Source organism: Centroberyx affinis, unplaced genomic scaffold (assembly GCF_046629955.1).
Source record: "Centroberyx affinis isolate AG114_WGS23_722 - 3 ecotype Tasmania unplaced genomic scaffold, CSIRO-AGI_Caff_v1 ptg004742l_1, whole genome shotgun sequence".
NCBI lineage: Eukaryota > Metazoa > Chordata > Actinopteri > Beryciformes > Berycidae > Centroberyx > Centroberyx affinis.
The window spans coordinates 72,944-89,389 of NW_027282295.1; the positions used below are offsets into that span (position 1 = coordinate 72,944).

Consider the following 16,446-nt stretch of genomic DNA (forward strand, 5'->3'; position numbering starts at 1 on the left):
ATTAACCATTTTCAGGTAGGCCTAGAACATACACATACACCAACGTATAAATGAACTATAAAACCAAAATACCAACAAAACAAAATAGGAAAATAAAAAAAATAAAAATAAAATAAACAATAATAATAATAATAAAGACAAATTTAGCCTTCATCTTTATTATGCAAGCTGCAGGGAGGGCCATAATATTACCAGTCTCTACCTCCATCATGTTTGAGCTGTGCAGGCCTGGTGGTGGCATGGAGCAGAGATGAACATTTACTGCATAACACACACAGATTCATAAATTCTGACTCTGGAAGACAGTAGTGAGATCGACACCTTCAATTAGGCTACAACGCATGATGCTGGTGGAGTAAATGGGCAAAAGTCTGTGTGAACCACCTTACATCTGGTATTATCTGTCATGCTCAAAGTTAATTTAAATATGTGTTGTGTTTGGTAGTGGGCAATAAGACAAAGTATATTTATTGCAGCAGCACCAATTACAGGGACTTGACAAACAGGTTGAAATTAAACTTGATAAATTGAATAAATAATAAATTGGTTGATTTTTATGGAGCCATAAGAGCATCAACACCTACTTTTAGCCAATTAATGGCTGAGGGCTTGTGTACATGTGTTAAGATGTTATCAGCCAAAAATGAGCCAATGAGCCATTTTTATTTTTTCAAATCTTCTATACTGTGTTATAATGTTTATAGGGAGAGGCCATAAATGAGCCCCTCAGGGTTTCCTGCCGCTTACCTTGCACTACATATAGTCTTTGTTTTTTCTCATGTCTGCTCTTTCTTGTTTTTAAACTGTGCAAAATTAAAAAAATAAAATAAAAAAGTTATGTTTGGATTCTTCCTTTTAATGAAATATTGAGTTATGTCAGTTATTCCACAGACCAGGCACTGAGGAATGTATCTTTATTAATGTTCCAACATTTTCAAATGACAAATTCTAAACATGACAAATATTTTATCATATTACATTTATGGAAAATATCACTTATAAATCTAACAAGCATGAACACAGACACTGCAAATGTCTCTGACTTTTTACTGAATGTAATATACATAATGACAAATGTTTTTATCTTTTTTTTCCATCTTGGTCCAAAGAACTATTTTCTCTGGGATGGATGGTACAGATAAATTGTCCAGGTAAAGTCCCACAGCTGATCATCCACCATCACTTAAAGAAACCTCTGTTGTGGCTCAGAGCCTCTGTCAGCCTGGCTTGCATCGTCTCCTTAGTTGAGTATAAGGGCAGGTCCAGAATAGAGAGGCATGTGTGCGCCTCTGGGAAATACTGCTGGGAAGAGCAGTACAGGACTCGAACCCTCATCCGGACCTGGTCCATGCCCAGAATAGGCACCCTGTCAAAACCAGTCACGAACACTAGAGAAGGAAAACATGGAGGGAAAAAGAACACATTTTAAAGTGGAAATCTGCAAATTTCTTTTTTTTTTATTATTATCTTGCCGCCATCTTTGGTGCTAAGTGGTCATTGCTGTGGTGTTTTTGCACTACACTTGCCAAAGATCACTTGTCAATCAAACAGCGTGAAAATGTCACAAACTATATAAGGATGTGTCAATTTCATCACTGAATGCAGTCTGCAACAACACACACCTTTTGTAAGTCAGTAGCAATACATTTGTTTTCAGCATATGATGTGCAACCTAACCTCAGTCCAGATGTCCTTAATAATTACAGACCAATTTCAAATTTTCCCTCTTTCTTCTAAAGCCCTGGAAAGAATAGCGGCTACTCAATTAACTATCTCTCCAGCAAAGATCTTTTTGAACCGTTTCAATCCAGCTTCACGTCTTGCGCTGAGACTGTTCTCAAAGGTGGTAAATGACATATTCCTTGCCTCAGAGTTTGACTCGTCCTCTGATCTTATATTACTTGATTTGAGTGTGGCAGCCCCAACAAAGTTCAGTGCTAGACCTCTAACGTTGCTATTTTCGATTTACATGCTACCTCTTGGTGAAATTAGGGGTAGATATGACATAAATTTCCACTGCTACGCCACGATGACCAAATCTACCTACCCATTAAGCCTAATGACTGCTCACAACTCGCAAATTTAGAAGCAAGCTTATCTACTGTCAAAAAGAGGATGGCATTTAACAAAACTGCAATGTTAGTTGTTAACCCTAAGACCCGAGTATGACAGTTAAAAATCTTGGCATTACATTTGATCAAACTCTCTCACTCGACTGCTTCATTAAGCATATCACAAAGATAGTATTTTGTCACCTTCACAACATTGTGACAATTTGTCCTCTGTTAAATATTGCTGATGTTGAAACCCCTCATACATGTTTTTGTTTCATGAAGACTTGATGACTGTCATCCTGTTTTCTGGCCTACCAAACTCCAGAGTAAAAAACCTTCAACTATAACTCAACTAGAACTAGAAAATTTGATGACATTACACCCATTCTAATCCCCCTTCACTGGCAAGCCAAATCTGACTTTAAGGTGCTTCTTCTAACATAAATAGCTACATGGGCACCGATATATTTATGCAACCTCATCATACATTATGATGTTATTTTCATGGCAAGCTCACTGTGACATGGGAAATAGGAGCGGCTGAACATCACCAATAATGGTTTCAGCACATCTCATAGCTGCTAACATTAGGTACAGTACTTACAAAGGAAAGCTTTCTTCTGATCTTCGGTCAGCTCCTCAAAAACCTCCCAAAACATCAGTATGGTGGGGTGGTGGCCATGGTACCCCCCTTCATAAACTGTGTTCTAATTACAGACAACAACACATTGAAACAGACATCGTTACCATCAAAATCAAGCTCTGAGTACATGAAGATGCAGTAAATCAACTGCAGTTTGGATGAATGTTCAAACTAGTTACGTACCTGTTTCAGCTTTGCCCAGTCGTAGGTCTCTTTGCCCACCAGCAGTCCCTTCAGCTCCTCTGGTCTGAGCAGCTTCACCAAATCCAGGTCACACACCGTGAAGAAACCTCGTCTGAACTCCTCAAACACCTCCTCCACTGATGTGTTGAAGCCGTGATTCACGTAGGCATCCACAAACTCCTTCCTGTTTAGCAGAGTGGAGTTTTACTTCTACAAATATTTCTCAGAGGCAGAGCTGCTCTGGAGGCAGAAATAATCTCATATTCACTTAAAATAACACTTAAATGACAAAACATTTTATCAAAGTTTATCAAATTTTACCAATGATCTGATTGCTTTGTATTTAGGAATTATAAGTGTTTTCACATTCTTACTTATTTTGATATGTCACCGGCTTTCCAGGGTTTTGGGGATCAAGTTCAACCTCTGTCCCATCCCAGACAACCTGTTACAATGAGTAATGAAAAGATAGTGAAATCACTGCTAGATCTTTGGAAATGATAATGGATGATTGGTTGGATGTTGAAAGTAGGGTAAATGAGACGAATGATTGAAGTGAAATACCTACTGAAAAATACATGTCCAAGTTCTCTATATCATCATCCACATAGTCTTCCAAGATGTACTGCAGACTCCTTTAAATGTAAAACAAAATCGAGAAAAAGAGATGGAACTAAATAATGTTTAGTCCTACAGATAAATAGGCATGTGAGAATGTCTGCGCTCTTTTACTCAAGTCCAAACAAACAAAGAATGTCCCAGATGCGTCAGTTCAAAAACTCAGAGCATGGAAGATCAAAAAGAATTCGCAAGCTTATCAGCTTGGTTAACGACTGGAACAAGCCAGTGGACAAGCATATGCTTCCCTCCACTGGAGCAGTGAGTCTTGGTCCAGCCTATGTTACCCACCCCTATTAGCTCATACCATATGAGGAAATGTCCAGGGCCCTCATTTATCAAGAGTGCGTAAGTACAAATATGTGTGTAAACCATGCGTACGACCATTTCTAAGCAAAGAGTCGGATTTATCAATTTGAACTTACGCTTGAGAACGTGCGTAAATTTAAGCACAGCTCTGACCATGCTTACGCACAGCACCAAGCGGTTGAAAATGAATGACCACCAAGAACGACAGGAACAGACAATCAAATGAATAGGCATTTTCATAATTATTAATATTAAATTCCTTAGGCTTCAGTATTTAAGACTAAAAGTGCATGTTATACCATTCATATACAATTTTGCACACTGCATACTGTTTTTGACCTTTATAGTGTGCAAATTATTTTTGATCTTCCATAGTCCTACAGATACTCACAGAGTACAATATTCACAGTATATTAAGACCTCTCAGGCATCAGCATCTCAAACCACATATTTGTTTTATTTAAATTTAGGTGAATTTAACACTTACTTTCCAACACCTGGGCTGAATTCCACCATATCTTCCAGTGAAGGCTCTACATTGACCAGCTTTTTGAACAGAGCCATTGGGAAGGGTAAGTGTATGACACTCTGGTTGTATAAGGCCAATCCACAGAGAACCCCAAACAGGAAGCATGTCTTTTCCCCCAGTGTTGCCTGTTATTGATGATCAAAGGTATAATATTAGACACTGTGAAAATCACTGGAAGAAATCTATGAACCGCTTGAATTTGTGTTCAAACTGAACATTGTTCTTCTGTTGTTTATCAGCTGCAGCAGGGAATGAAAGTAAACTGAATCCTTGGTCTGTGATTCAAATGTGATTTGCCTGTATGAGAATCAAAAGTCTTACTTCAGAGGGAAACCATGCCAGCGTTTTGGAGTCGTTGTAAATAAACATCCCAGATTCAGTTGACACCATCTCATGAAACAAGTGGTGAAAGAAGTCTTTTTTGTAGACATCTGCATCTTTTGAGTCCCCATCAAAATAGACCTGAGACAAAAAGGTAAGGTAAAATTAAGTTTTCCTGCTAAAATATCAGCTTATTAAAGACTAACTACACAATAACACCACATTTTTCACATGAATTTGGCCATGCTATGGTGTTATACACTATTCATTGTCAAAATTGCATATTTACCAGAAGTGGCTTCTTGAAGTCACTGTGATCAGCATCACCCAGCTGTTTAAAGGTGCCTTCCAGAAGTGACGCTCGCTTCAGCTTCAACTCAAAGTGTGTATAGGAGGGCGACTCATCAAGCCATCCGAAAGGCCAAAATATATCCAACAGTTGGTCCAATTGGTATACTACCTGCAATACGTTTCAAGATTTTATTTTTAATTTTTTATTACTTCTGCCAACAGAGTTGGACAGGGGTTACGTTTTCACCCCATTCTCTCTGTCAGGATATTAGTTAACAAGTTAACAATGGATTTGTATGAAACTTTGTGGAAAGACTGGTCATGGGGCAAGGAACAACTGATTAACTTGTCATACCAGTTGGCCAAAGGGGGGCGTGATGGTGGGTGTGGTTTCTCACAAAAAGGCATATAACATAACACCATCAAACTTTGTGACCTATCGGCAGACAGAAGAAGAGGCAAACCCTCGACTATTGGCCCAATCAAACAACATGGACACACCGGAGAGCTCTGGTGATGCAATTTGCATTACGGCAGGAAAACAAACACAATCATGCACACATACCACAACAATCCTCCCATTTCGATATTGATAAAGGTGATTGGCTTTGTTACACACGCTAAGCATCATGGTAAGAGTCACCTTCATAATGTCATTTTATTTATTGTTAATGTTATAAATATCAATATGTTGGAAGTCATTATCAGTTTAATTTAGTGAATGCAATATGTTCAGTGATAATAAGAGATTGGCAACCATAGATTAATTTATTATGCAAGGAAGTGATAAGTGGGAATGCTCCCCAACTCTCCAATGTGCACAGTCTCGCTTTATTCAATGTATACTTTAGTACTAATTTTATGAGGCCCAGGCCCACCTGTGGCTTCGCAGCTGCTTTCATTGCACTTTTATGCAATCGCTTAATCAGTTGCTAGGGTGTAATGTTAAAGGCATACTGAGCAGGATTTCCCCCCTTGAAATAGCATAACCTCATCCAAAAGCTATCCTACTCAATCATTACTTATGGCCCATTGGTATATGACAGTGTGTGTCTGCAGAGAGCCTGCCTTCTGCCTGGATTTTCTTATTTCTGAATATCCGGGACGTTTCTGGGCATCAAACTTTTGGTAGCAGTGTGTCCACCTGCCACCCCAAAGGGGACTGCCCATTGTTCCGTCGGCCCATTATTCCGAAACCCCAATAGTCCGAAAAATGTCCACCCATTGGACCGAAAGCCAACAGCCCGTTATCCCGGAGGTGGTTGGGTTGAGGCATGGGGTCACTGAGGTTAGGGTTAGAGCAAGCTTACGGTCAAGGCTGTCAGAAGCCACGGTTGTGGAGGAGCCAGGCATGGAGTTTTCGGACTATTGGGGTTTCGGAATAATGGGCCGTCGGAACAATGGCATGGCACCCAACCAAAACCATTGCTAAATCGTTTTATATCTAAAAGCCACGCTGGCTACGGTAGCGATCCTGAACTCTAACACAGAGTAACTGGAGTTCTGGTCAGAGCTAGTGTGTGTCATGAGCTGGCAACTAGCTAACGTTGTTAGTGTAGCTTCGTTGTAGTAGAAAATCTGATATAGCTAGCTAAGCTAACTGGCACCTACCTGTCCAACAGAAAACAGGCCAAGTCCGCGTCGTTCTTCATCCCATCCACTCAGTATGCCTTTAATAGTATCGGTGTCCTCTCAAATTTTGCCATTTTTTACATGGAGAACACATTGCTAATATAAACTGATAAAAGTTGATTTGTTGGATATTTCCTCAGGACTCTGTACTGTACTGTATATACAGTCTTCTTCTTGTGAGGCACATTTCAAGACTTCGCTCACCTGTGTGAATCTGGTATGGATGTCAATAAGGGTTTTCTTGCATTGTAGATTCATCACAAATGGGTAGCAGCAAAGGATAGGAGGCTCATCATTCGCACCCTAAAGAAAGAAAGATCATATATTCACCAATAGACGTCTCTTGATGAAACAAGTTTTTACAAAAATATTGTCACAAACAAGGGGAGAGAGAGAAGGAATGACGTGACGATGGTCATGAGCTGGACTCAAACCAATGATTTTACAAGCACATGTTGCGGGCCTTAGCTCACTTATCTAAGGAGCAACCAATGTTGAAACTAGTTTTATCAGCAGGCGCTTTTTTTTTTTTTTTTACCTGGTTTTGTGATCTTGACTGCCAAAGCCCGAGATCCTCCGCAAGAAATAGTGGGTTGAATGTAATCTCCAAACAAAAAGTGCTTTCCGCCATTCTCCGAGGTCCTACAATCCTGTTATTGGCCTTTAAAACAAGTAAAATAAGATGGTGCTAAATTGGTAAAAATTGAATTTGTAATGAAAAACTTAATTTGTAATATGGGAGAGTATGATTATATTCAGTACTGTTTGAAATATATGACTGAAAAATAAAAGTGACAATTGACACTAACGTTGTATAGACATTGAAGGACTTGTAGCACGGCTTTGACTCCACTTCTGTGAGGAACAGTCATGTGATTAGTGGTCACGATCAGTGACAGGGCCTGCTTCCACACCTTAACATACTTGACCATGGTGGAGGGCTTCAGGGAGGACCACCAATCCCCTGTGGAACAGAACATGGGGATTTGCAAATTGCAATGTCAGTATTTCACAACAGAACACATGTTAATAGCATGCATTTATTGCTATTAATATATCTTAAACACTATTGAACACAAGGGGCCCTATTCAAACGATCTGTAGCGCATGATCTAAAGCGCATGGTGCAAGTGCATTTAGGGCATGTCCAAGTCCACTTTTGCTAGTTAAACGGCACATAATCTGGGCACAAAGTAAGGCGCAAGGTGCAAAGGGGTTGTACTAAGTCCCTTAATTAATCATAGGTGTGTTTTGGGCGTAACATGAACTCAACCAATCAGAGTCTGCTCATCTCCCATTCCCTTTAAAAGCCAGGTGCGCTTGCACCTTGGCGCATTGCTATTTAAATGGCGGATCACTCAGCTTTTGTCTGGACTACAGGCTTCTACAGCCAAGCAAAGACCAACAGACCGCATCAGTAACCTAATGTACTGTAGCCTATAGGGAAAAACACCACAGCCTACCTCAAAACTTAATCTTTGGAAAAAAAACATCGCAATGAAATCAGCATCTGTGTATATTTAATATATTGAAGTAATGGTTACGCCTCTGTTTCCCTGTATATATTGTATTTTAGAAATTCAGAATTTCTAAAATACAATATATATATGGGGAAATGGAGGCGTAGCCATTACTTCAATATATTAAATATTACAGGCACATTGCCAAACGTGCTTGAGCAACAAAACGGCACAAAGAACTGAGCAATTAAATGATAAAACAATAACGAACTATAAGGTATTTAAAAAAAACATGACAGGCTCTTTCAATCATCGTGAATTTACTGCATGGAATCCTTGGAATGCACCATTACGCAGCGCCCAGCTCACGTTTCCTACAGCCTACCTTACAGTGTTATATTGTATTAAATCATAGGAAATAACCAGTATGGATAACATTTGCTAAATGTGAAATATTTGTAGATATATAATGAGCTCTGTCCATTAAATCCTTTTGGGGATGTGCTTTACGCAAGGATGTCCCGTGGAAATACAGAAGCACAGGAGAAGGAGAGGGGGAGACTTCACATCTGTCTACCAACGCCCTGTAGCCCGTCATACTGGTGTAATTTGTGGTTATGTTGCAGGGAGAAAATTTAAAAAAAATTTATGGGCACAAAGATGGGCTCAAGTACATTTGCTATTTAAACAACGTGGGCGTCGGTCGGAAACTAGCAATGACACTTGTGCTGCGCTTTGTGCCGGGTGTAAGGTAGGGCCCAAGATGTTTCTTCCCAACTATATGCACTGGTTGAAAATGCTACATTCTTTTTATGAGTAATTTGTAAGTGACAAAATGGCACTGTACTGTAGGCTGTTCTGTTTTTTATCTACCCAAGACAAGTTTTGGTAGTACTGGGGGAAGGCAGGTTACCAATGACCCATCCACTATCTTGTGAGAGACTCAAATCATTGCTCTGTAGTTCCCTATCTTTGCTCATAGAGTGTTCACTGGGTTGATTTAATGCAAAAAATGCAATCCCAGTGAATAAACAGAGCTCTGTCTTATTTTGCTTCGCTAGAAAACGAGTGACTAGTGAGGAAAAATAAGTACTAGTGTGTTAATTTTTGTAAAAATACACCCGTCTAAATTACAAATTAGGGCTGCAACAGAGCAGCATCCCATCCCCACTGAGACCCTGTAGATTCACTCTGTTTGCCCAAACTAATTTAAGGTGTTGTCAGTCACAGACAGGAAATCTATTGGGCGCACAGGAATTTATGAATCAAAACTTAAAGAACAAAATACAAAACCACCTCCTAAACAGCAGTGAATGAGCTGGACTCACTTTTTTCCACCATCTCCACCCCTACTTACCTCTAAAAAGAAATTTAGGTCTGAGGAGTGCACCATTTTCTGACATCACATTGCATGATTACTGGCTAATGTCCTTCAAACGTTCAAATTCGAACAGTTATCTTTTGCTGCCACTTGGAGCTGCCAAAGTGTGAAGTTGCCAACTGCAGCTTTAATGTTACAACTTGTATAGACACAGTGCCTTGGTGTGGTGGTGACAGTACCTAGGACCTGGAGGCTGGCAGCAGGAAGTCTTAGCATGGCAGCAGCGACTGCCTCAGGAAGCTTTGTGCTCTGCTGCAGTTTGTGTTTCTGGATCATATGGAGGAGCTCCGTGAGAAGCAGGTAGATCCTCAATCCCTCCACGCCGATCGGTTTCCCACCAAGGGAAGGAAGCAGTGAGTTCATGACAGCAGCCTCCACCTGGTATTTTGAAATGGGTTGGCAAGAGTCATTCACTGCTAGGTGTGCAATATGTAGAATGTGTGTATGTTTGTTGTAGTGTAACGCCTAAACTACACAGCATGCCTAACATTTGCGTATCCAACTTGTTGCGGCCCAGTTACAGCACGGCATTTTAAGCTGCTACACCAGGTACGTTTTTGTTCTGCTGTTGTCTGCTGGTTGTGTTGCACCTATTTACCTTTTACCTGTGGGTAAGTGAACACAGTTGTCTAGTTTTGCTTATTTTTCCATAAATAACTAAAGTTGTGCTGTGAGGAACATTAATGTACCTTATAGGCGTACTTTAGTCACTTTTTTTAAGAGTGTAGGTCTACTGTAGACCTACACCAGAATAGAAGGCTTCACAGCTGCTATACATAGATAACTCTATTAACCCAGCAACCTATCCGAATATTTTGAGTTTACCAGCGAAATGTTAGCACACAAAATCCAGACAAGGTTGGGGAGTAATAACAGAATTACAGTAATGAAGCTTACAAATACAATGCCATCTGAATTATTAATTGCCATCTGTAATCCATTACAGTTACATGAATATTCACAGTAATACCTTTGAATAGGCTGAATTATTCAGAAACATGTGAAAGGGGAAATGCATTTTGACTGTGCAATGTCTTGAATACATGTTGACAATGGTTTTAGATAGTTTTGAATGATGATAATGACACTGTCCAAAATGTAATCTGCATGAGTTAAACAGAATACATTGTTTACATTGTAGCCTATATTCTATAGCGTTTGGAGGCAAAGTAATCCAAAAATAAGTAAAAGTTATGAAATAATTTAGTTTGAGTATTCCAGTGGATTACATTACTTATTCAAATTTATAGCAGCTATTTGGTAACCTGTAATGGATTACAGTAAGTAAAGTAAACTTCCCAACCTTCCCAGATAATTAGTGATGAGGAGCAACAGGTCAGTTCAGTACCTCTGCCAACACTCTGTCATTCTTCACCAGTTTCCTGAAAGCACGTCGTGCAACTGACAAGTTCAGGCCAGAGTACGTTGGTGAGGTCTGGAAATGCTTATCGCTGCTGATAAAAGAAATAACAGAGAAAAGTAAAGGCACACTAATATAATACATCAGTTACTCAACTTTAGAAGTGACAGTCATGTATAGAAGCATCGCTTTTACCTTCTTTCAAGGAAGCTTTTGTTCACACAGGACGCAGAGGAAAACATCTTTTTGATTTCCCTGTAAAGTTTTAATATGTTGAGTTCATAACTGAGAAAATATGGAGCTTTGCATGACTATACAACAAACCAAGTACATTTTGAGAAATATAATAACTACTTCATTGTATTACACTTACTTTTGTATCTTTTTCCATGACTTTGAATTGCATTCAGAGACCCATTTGTCAATCACATTATCTAGAGATTGTTGTGTCACATTATCCATACTGCCACTGTTTGACCCCTCATGAACCTCCTGTGAAGAAAACAAGTTCAATTACGGCAAATGCATCAAACTACTGGGGTAAACTTCTAATCATCATGGTCTGCATGTAATGTGTTGGTACCTCATTGAAACTGCACATCGCAAAAGAACAGTTTCCTCCTGCATAGATGTTTCTGATTTTGTGACCATCAGTGGTTTCTGGAAAAGTGATAAAAATATATATATATTGACTTTCATCTAAATGAGTTTATTTCATTGTCGTTATTCAACTCTGTTACTATAGAGAAATATATTCACCCTGTGCCAGTTGAACTGGTAGAGGCACAGACTGGTGACGCCCCTCTCCACGTCCCAGCTGCCCTTGCTCTCCACAGCCGAAGGAGTAGACCCTCTTGGAGTTCGTTAACACTAATGTGTGATGTCTGTTTGAACAAATAGTATTTTTAATGTCAACAAAGACAGTGGGATGCTTTGACCTGCTACTTTTCAGCGTAATGTTTTCATTAGAGAACAGGGAGCAGTCATTTTTTCTACATTTTTTGCAGCTTCCAGGCTTCATCCAATATTTGTCAAAGTGAATTTTCTTAAAAGAGAAAATTTATATCATCTTTGGGTATCACTGCTCATAGCATCTGCGCATAAAATCACCAACAGGCATCCCTGTGGTTTTAAAGGAATAGTTCACCCAAAGATAAAAAATTCTGTCATTATATACTCATCCTCATGCCAGTTGAAACACAGGTGAAATTTGTTTGTCCATATAACACACAGGGAGGTTGGGGACCATTTTTTTAGAGTTCCAAAAAGGGCAAAAGCAATTGCTATATTGAAAATTTGGCTAAATAATGGTGTAAATATCGGTCTTTTCCACTGACAGTGTGATCGTCTGGCTTCAGAGGACTTGGATTATGCTGCACAAGTTGTACGGACAAATTTTATGGTTATTTTCTGCCCTTTTCGGGACTAAAGAAGCGGTCCCCAATGACTTCAGTTGTTTTGGAGAAGGCTGCTACAGAGTTGCTGGCAACCTTCTTGTGTGTTATATGGACTAACAAACTTCACCTGTGTTTCAACTGGCATGAGGGTGAGTAGATAATGACAGAATTTTCATTTTTGGGCAAACCATTCCTTTAAGGGTCATGAGCCATGAGTGTCTGGGAATCCCCGCATTAGAGAAAAGGTGATATGTGTATCGTACCTTCCACAAGCGACCTTGGTGACCTTTGCCCCCCAGAGCTCCGCAACAAGCCGAGGACGTAGTTCATCTCTGAATGAGTTGTGCCCAAGCTGCCCATATTGACCAGAGCCAAATGTGAACACTGTGCCATCCTGAAGAAGCAAGCAGACAACCTGACTGTTAAAACATGGAAATAAACGGTTGCTGTTATGACAAATTACCATGATCCCCTTTTTGACGATATTCTTTATTTTTTTATTTACATTATGTTTTTGTTTTACATCTCTGTCCCTCTATGTTGTGACCCTTGGACTCATGAGACCCATTCAAAACACATTCAGTCATATCAGATATAAATAGTTATTTTCTTTATTCCGAAAGGTCTGCTTGTAGGAAATTAAATGTTTTTATTCTCCAACAATAAAATGTGACAGGTTAAAGTATATTCCCAAGAAAACACAGATCTTTGGCCTAAATATTATTGTCATAAAGCTTTCTTTGTCAAACCTTCGTCAAAATGGCAGTATGGTCCTTTCCACAGGAAATGTAAGCGGTTTTCTTCATGTTCAAACAATGAACAGGAGTTGGCGTATGTCTGTCTATAGAAAATATATTGAAATTCAGTTTTGCATGTTGTAGAAATGGTATTATAAAACATTAATAAGGCTGAAATATTACTAGTGTACTGCTATTGCTGGTGAAATTCACCTTTGAAGGTAGATAAAAGTGACAGGGTGAATAAAAATACTATTGACCTTTATGGTAAAACATAAAGACATGCAAAGAGAAATATCAGATGTTGTTACTGTACCTTTTGTGTCTCCTAGCCCAAGCTGTCCGCAGTCGTTTTTGCCCCAGCTACACACACTTCCAGAGACGGAGAGGGCGAAGCTCTGGTCTCCTGCAGCGCTGACCTGAACCAGGGGGTTCACTGACAGAGAGTTGAGGAGTTGGGGCGACCCGACGCCGGGCTTCCTCTTCCCCACACCTAGCTGGCCCCTGGAGTTCTGGCCCCATGTGTAAACCTGGCCATCTGCACAGAAATTACTATGACTTTGTGCACTCCAATGTAGTGTGCAGGGCTGCAGTACTCGAGTCTGGTCTCTAAACCACTTCTCTGACGTCTTGGACTTGTCTTGGTCTTGTCTTGGTCTCGAACTCTACACTCTACACTACTGGATGTTGACTCAACTTTTTCCTGTCTATCTTAAAATCTATAAAGATACATTTCCTCGCCAGCCCTACAAAGAATTTCAGGGAGTGTATAGTATGTAATGGTCCTCAAACTTGCATGATTAGTCATAATCGTATGCATGAATTAGTTGGATGTTGAACGGTCTTGTACAGAGCTCCTGCAGACAGACCTACATCTCTTAAGAAACTCATTAAGCATTATTTTTATGTTTTGAACAACATGTACACTGTTTATTGCCTATTTTGGTCATGAATGGTACTTTATTTGTTCTGGTCTAGGTCTCAACCCCATTTGGACCTGGTCTTGGAATTGACTTGGATTCGTATAAGGTGGTAGTATGTTCATGAACAAGCACAGATCCTGTACAGACCCATGTGTTCAATTCAATGCACTGAAGCACTGCGACACGGTTAAATTACCTAATTCCACTAACGTTATTTAAATACCACAAGGTAACGTTAAGACACCTACCATTAAAGTTTGTAGGGCAGCGAAGACGAGTTACTGTCTACAAATCCCCTTACTGACTGTGTTTTGATCCAGTTAAGTTTCACTTTAGTTTTCACACCGGGAGACTCTGTGGATTGAGTTCAATGCTGCAATTACAGACATGATGTGATGCGCACATCAGGCACATTAGAGATCGATTTAGATCCATTTCTACATACTGACCAAATTTTAATTTTGTGCCTCTGTATGGGAAACACTGCATCTCACAGTCAAAGACGCCCTCTAGAGGTCATCTGACGAAGTGCATCATCTCACTAAGCGTTACCTGACTGACTGACTGACTGCCTGACCTGAATTTGCCTTGTGATGCCCTCGGCTGTGCTGTGGGAAAAATAATTAATGAATGTCCATTGACAGATGCAGGCTTAGTTTTCTGAGGTGGGGGTTAAATTAATTGTTTGAATCCTTCTTTAAGCTTGCAGATCACTGTAAACTTTACTGTACCTTTGGTCAGGGCAATTGAATGCTGGCTTCCACAAGCAACCTGAGATACTGGTATGTGACACAAAGCCTCCAGGGGCCTGAGTGAGCAAGAGAGACACAGCAGAGTTCAAATGTTTACTTTTGTATATTCAGACAAATGTTTTCATGTGCTTTTCTGGGATTGACTGATTTTTTTCTGGGACAGAGGAACCAATCAGACTGCCCATTTTGCACAATTGCAACATAAGACAATTTTGATTCTCAGATTTTTTTTATTTTATTTTGAAAGCCACAAAGACAGCCTTCCTTTCTCCTTACCTAGGAGTATCAGTTGTGCCCAGACAGAGCACCTTGCCCTCTTCAGACAGCAGAGTGACAGTATCATCACCACAACTCACAGCCTGAATCTTCTCTTTACCTCTCACATTCTCTAGAGGTGCAAGACACACAGAAAAACAGCATCATTTTAAGAGCTGGTTATAATTCTATTCTCTAATTGTCATCCATGCCACAGGAAGAAAATATTTTTTCCTCTTCCCAGGCCAATCTTTGTAAATAAGAAATTGTTCGAGTTGATATGCTAGATAAATACATACACAGAAAGAGACTTACTCTGTTTTCCACTGACCCTGCTCCCATCTTGGCTCTCTTGTGTGCGAATGACAAACACATGTCCATCACTTCTGATATAAGCGACCACACGGTCACCTGCTGAAAGATCCGTGATTTGAAATCTGAGGTCGAAAAAGTTAATGTCATTTTCTGTTTTAGCGACATCTGAACCATCTACTGTTTTCAAACGAAAGTCATAACAGCTGTCCTCTCCCCACGAAAACATTGTTGAAGCGCCTCTCCCACTGCCAGCTGTGTCAGCTGCTGCCGCGGAGTCAGCTTTACCCGGTGAGTCAGTGACAGTGAGAAACGAAAGTTAAACGTCATTGGTTCATTTACCAAGAATAGAAACTCGCTGTTGGCTGCAATCGCAATGGAAAACAAAACTTAACCATTAGGCAATTTATGATTATAAATAAACGAAATTAAACTGAACATAAATAAAAACACGCCCAGTGAGTCAGTAATGTTGCAAAACTATGAACTTAAAATTGCTCTGATTTGCCTCAGTTGCCTCACTAGTAGGTGAGGCAACTGAGAACAAAAATGAAAGTGAAGCTTCAGTATGACACGGCTTTTTTTTCCATAACAACCATAGTATTTTAATGCTGTTGTCATGAAAAATAGCTCGTTTTGTTTCAGACATGATGCATGAGAGAGAGAGAGAGAGAGAGAGAGAGAGAGAGAGAGAGAGAGAGAGAGAGAGAGAGTCAAAGTTGCAATTTTTAACGGTACCTACAGTTCATCATATATTCACGAGTAACACCAAAGACAGATAGGCTTGATATCAGTTTTGTGATTCTGAAAAAGGAAGACCGACACAGCAACAGTTTCACTGCTTGTTTTCGTTTCTTTTTCTAACTTCGTCAACAAGAGTTCAGAGAGGGGCTGAGAGATGCTGTCTTGCAGGTAACGTTAGCAAGTGTTCTCACAGTCCTCATTTTCAAGCTGTTTTCATGAGTTAGCTAACTGATATTTAACATTAGATGCCATTGACTAACAGCCAGGATGTGGGACCTGCATTCAACCCATCAAGCTAGTTAGCTAGCTAATTAGCTACGTTAGCCCTTGTGTGTGTGTGTGTGTGTGTGTGTGTGTGTGTGTGTGTGTCTGTGTGTGTGTGTGTGTCTGTGTGTCTGCCTATACTTATTATCTGTGTCATTAAATATAGTCCACCATAGTTGGCAAAAAATACCTATACAGTGATGCCCGTGTATACTTCAAACCCGGCTGCGGTCTTGCCGTGTAAAGTTTTGGCCACAACCCCCTCCATGCATTACTGGGGT

The 16,446-nt window shown here is 39.9% G+C and overlaps 1 protein-coding gene across 2 annotated transcripts; it reads right to left on the reverse strand.

Annotated features, from left to right (window-relative positions):
- Nucleotides 1-931: 931 nt before the first annotated feature.
- On the reverse strand, nucleotides 932-15,386 carry LOC139665930 (probable E3 ubiquitin-protein ligase HERC3). Of its 2 annotated transcripts, XM_071544987.1 has the most exons (23): nucleotides 15,161-15,386; nucleotides 14,867-14,978; nucleotides 14,570-14,646; nucleotides 13,232-13,453; nucleotides 12,928-13,019; nucleotides 12,442-12,572; nucleotides 11,541-11,665; nucleotides 11,365-11,441; nucleotides 11,155-11,273; nucleotides 10,977-11,036; nucleotides 10,770-10,875; nucleotides 9,601-9,799; nucleotides 7,390-7,544; nucleotides 7,119-7,241; nucleotides 6,785-6,883; nucleotides 4,947-5,117; nucleotides 4,658-4,798; nucleotides 4,295-4,461; nucleotides 3,449-3,515; nucleotides 3,255-3,325; nucleotides 2,881-3,064; nucleotides 2,659-2,761; nucleotides 932-1,388 (listed from the first exon to the last, which is right to left on the reverse strand). In XM_071544987.1, exons 1-23 carry the CDS (start codon nucleotides 15,384-15,386, stop codon nucleotides 1,180-1,182), a joined length of 3,036 nt encoding a protein of 1,011 aa, XP_071401088.1. In that variant the 3' UTR covers nucleotides 932-1,179. The 2 variants fall into 2 exon arrangements, with proteins under 2 accessions (XP_071401088.1, XP_071401089.1); XM_071544988.1 differs by lacking the exons at nucleotides 932-1,388; nucleotides 2,659-2,761 and having other exon boundaries at nucleotides 2,925-3,064; nucleotides 3,445-3,515.
- Between the last annotated feature and the right edge of the window lie 1,060 nt (nucleotides 15,387-16,446).